General features: G+C 19.1%; 1 protein-coding gene across 1 annotated transcript; it reads right to left on the minus strand.

The window, feature by feature from the left end:
- On the minus strand, positions 1–541 carry PRSY57_0008700 (Hsc70-interacting protein, putative; the record flags this gene model as incomplete). The annotated part of the gene is made up of 2 exons (XM_012906334.2): positions 1–195; positions 523–541. Coding segments are annotated over 2 exons (214 nt in total), but the record flags the coding sequence as incomplete, so codon positions are not given.
- Positions 542–721: the final 180 nt, after the last annotated feature.

Raw genomic sequence — 721 nt, forward strand, 5'->3', positions numbered from 1 at the left:
CTTCTTCAGCTTCTTCTTCTTCATCTGATTTTTCTTCTGTACTTTCATCACTTGCACTTTTCTCAAAAAATTCTTTGTCTTTATTAACCTTACCTCCAAAACTTTCAATGAACTTTTTAAAGAACCCCAATTCGGGTTTCAACAAAATTGAGGGATTTTCTTGACAAAGAGTCACAAACTGTTTTAAGTCTTCAACTACAAATCAAACAAACAAACAATAAATATAAATATAAATATAAACAAATATGTATGCATATTTGCACATATTACATATGCATCATAATATTTAATAGGACATTTGTTTTGGTTATAAATATTAAATAACCAACAAAAAAAAACATTTCTTTTCTCAACCACATATTTATTATGCATATAAATGTTTTATATAAATAAATAAACATATATATATATATATATATATATATTTTCACAAAATATAAAACAAAACGAAATAAAAATAATGGTAAATATATATATATATTCATTTAATTTTTAAATGTTAAACATTTAATATATTCTTACCTTTTTTCTCATCTATCATTTTGTATAATATTCTTCTCTCTATATCTATTTATTTATATATATATATATTTATATTTATTTATATTTATTTAATTTATTATTTTGGTTTCTCCTACAATATTCTTTTTTATTGCTATATATAATATAATTTGAAGATTTCTTTTATATGTTATCAAAAATAATTATAATTTGATATAAA

The sequence above is a fragment of the Plasmodium reichenowi genome (assembly GCF_001601855.1).
Source record: "Plasmodium reichenowi strain SY57 chromosome Unknown, whole genome shotgun sequence".
Classification (NCBI taxonomy): Eukaryota; Apicomplexa; class Aconoidasida; order Haemosporida; family Plasmodiidae; genus Plasmodium; species Plasmodium reichenowi.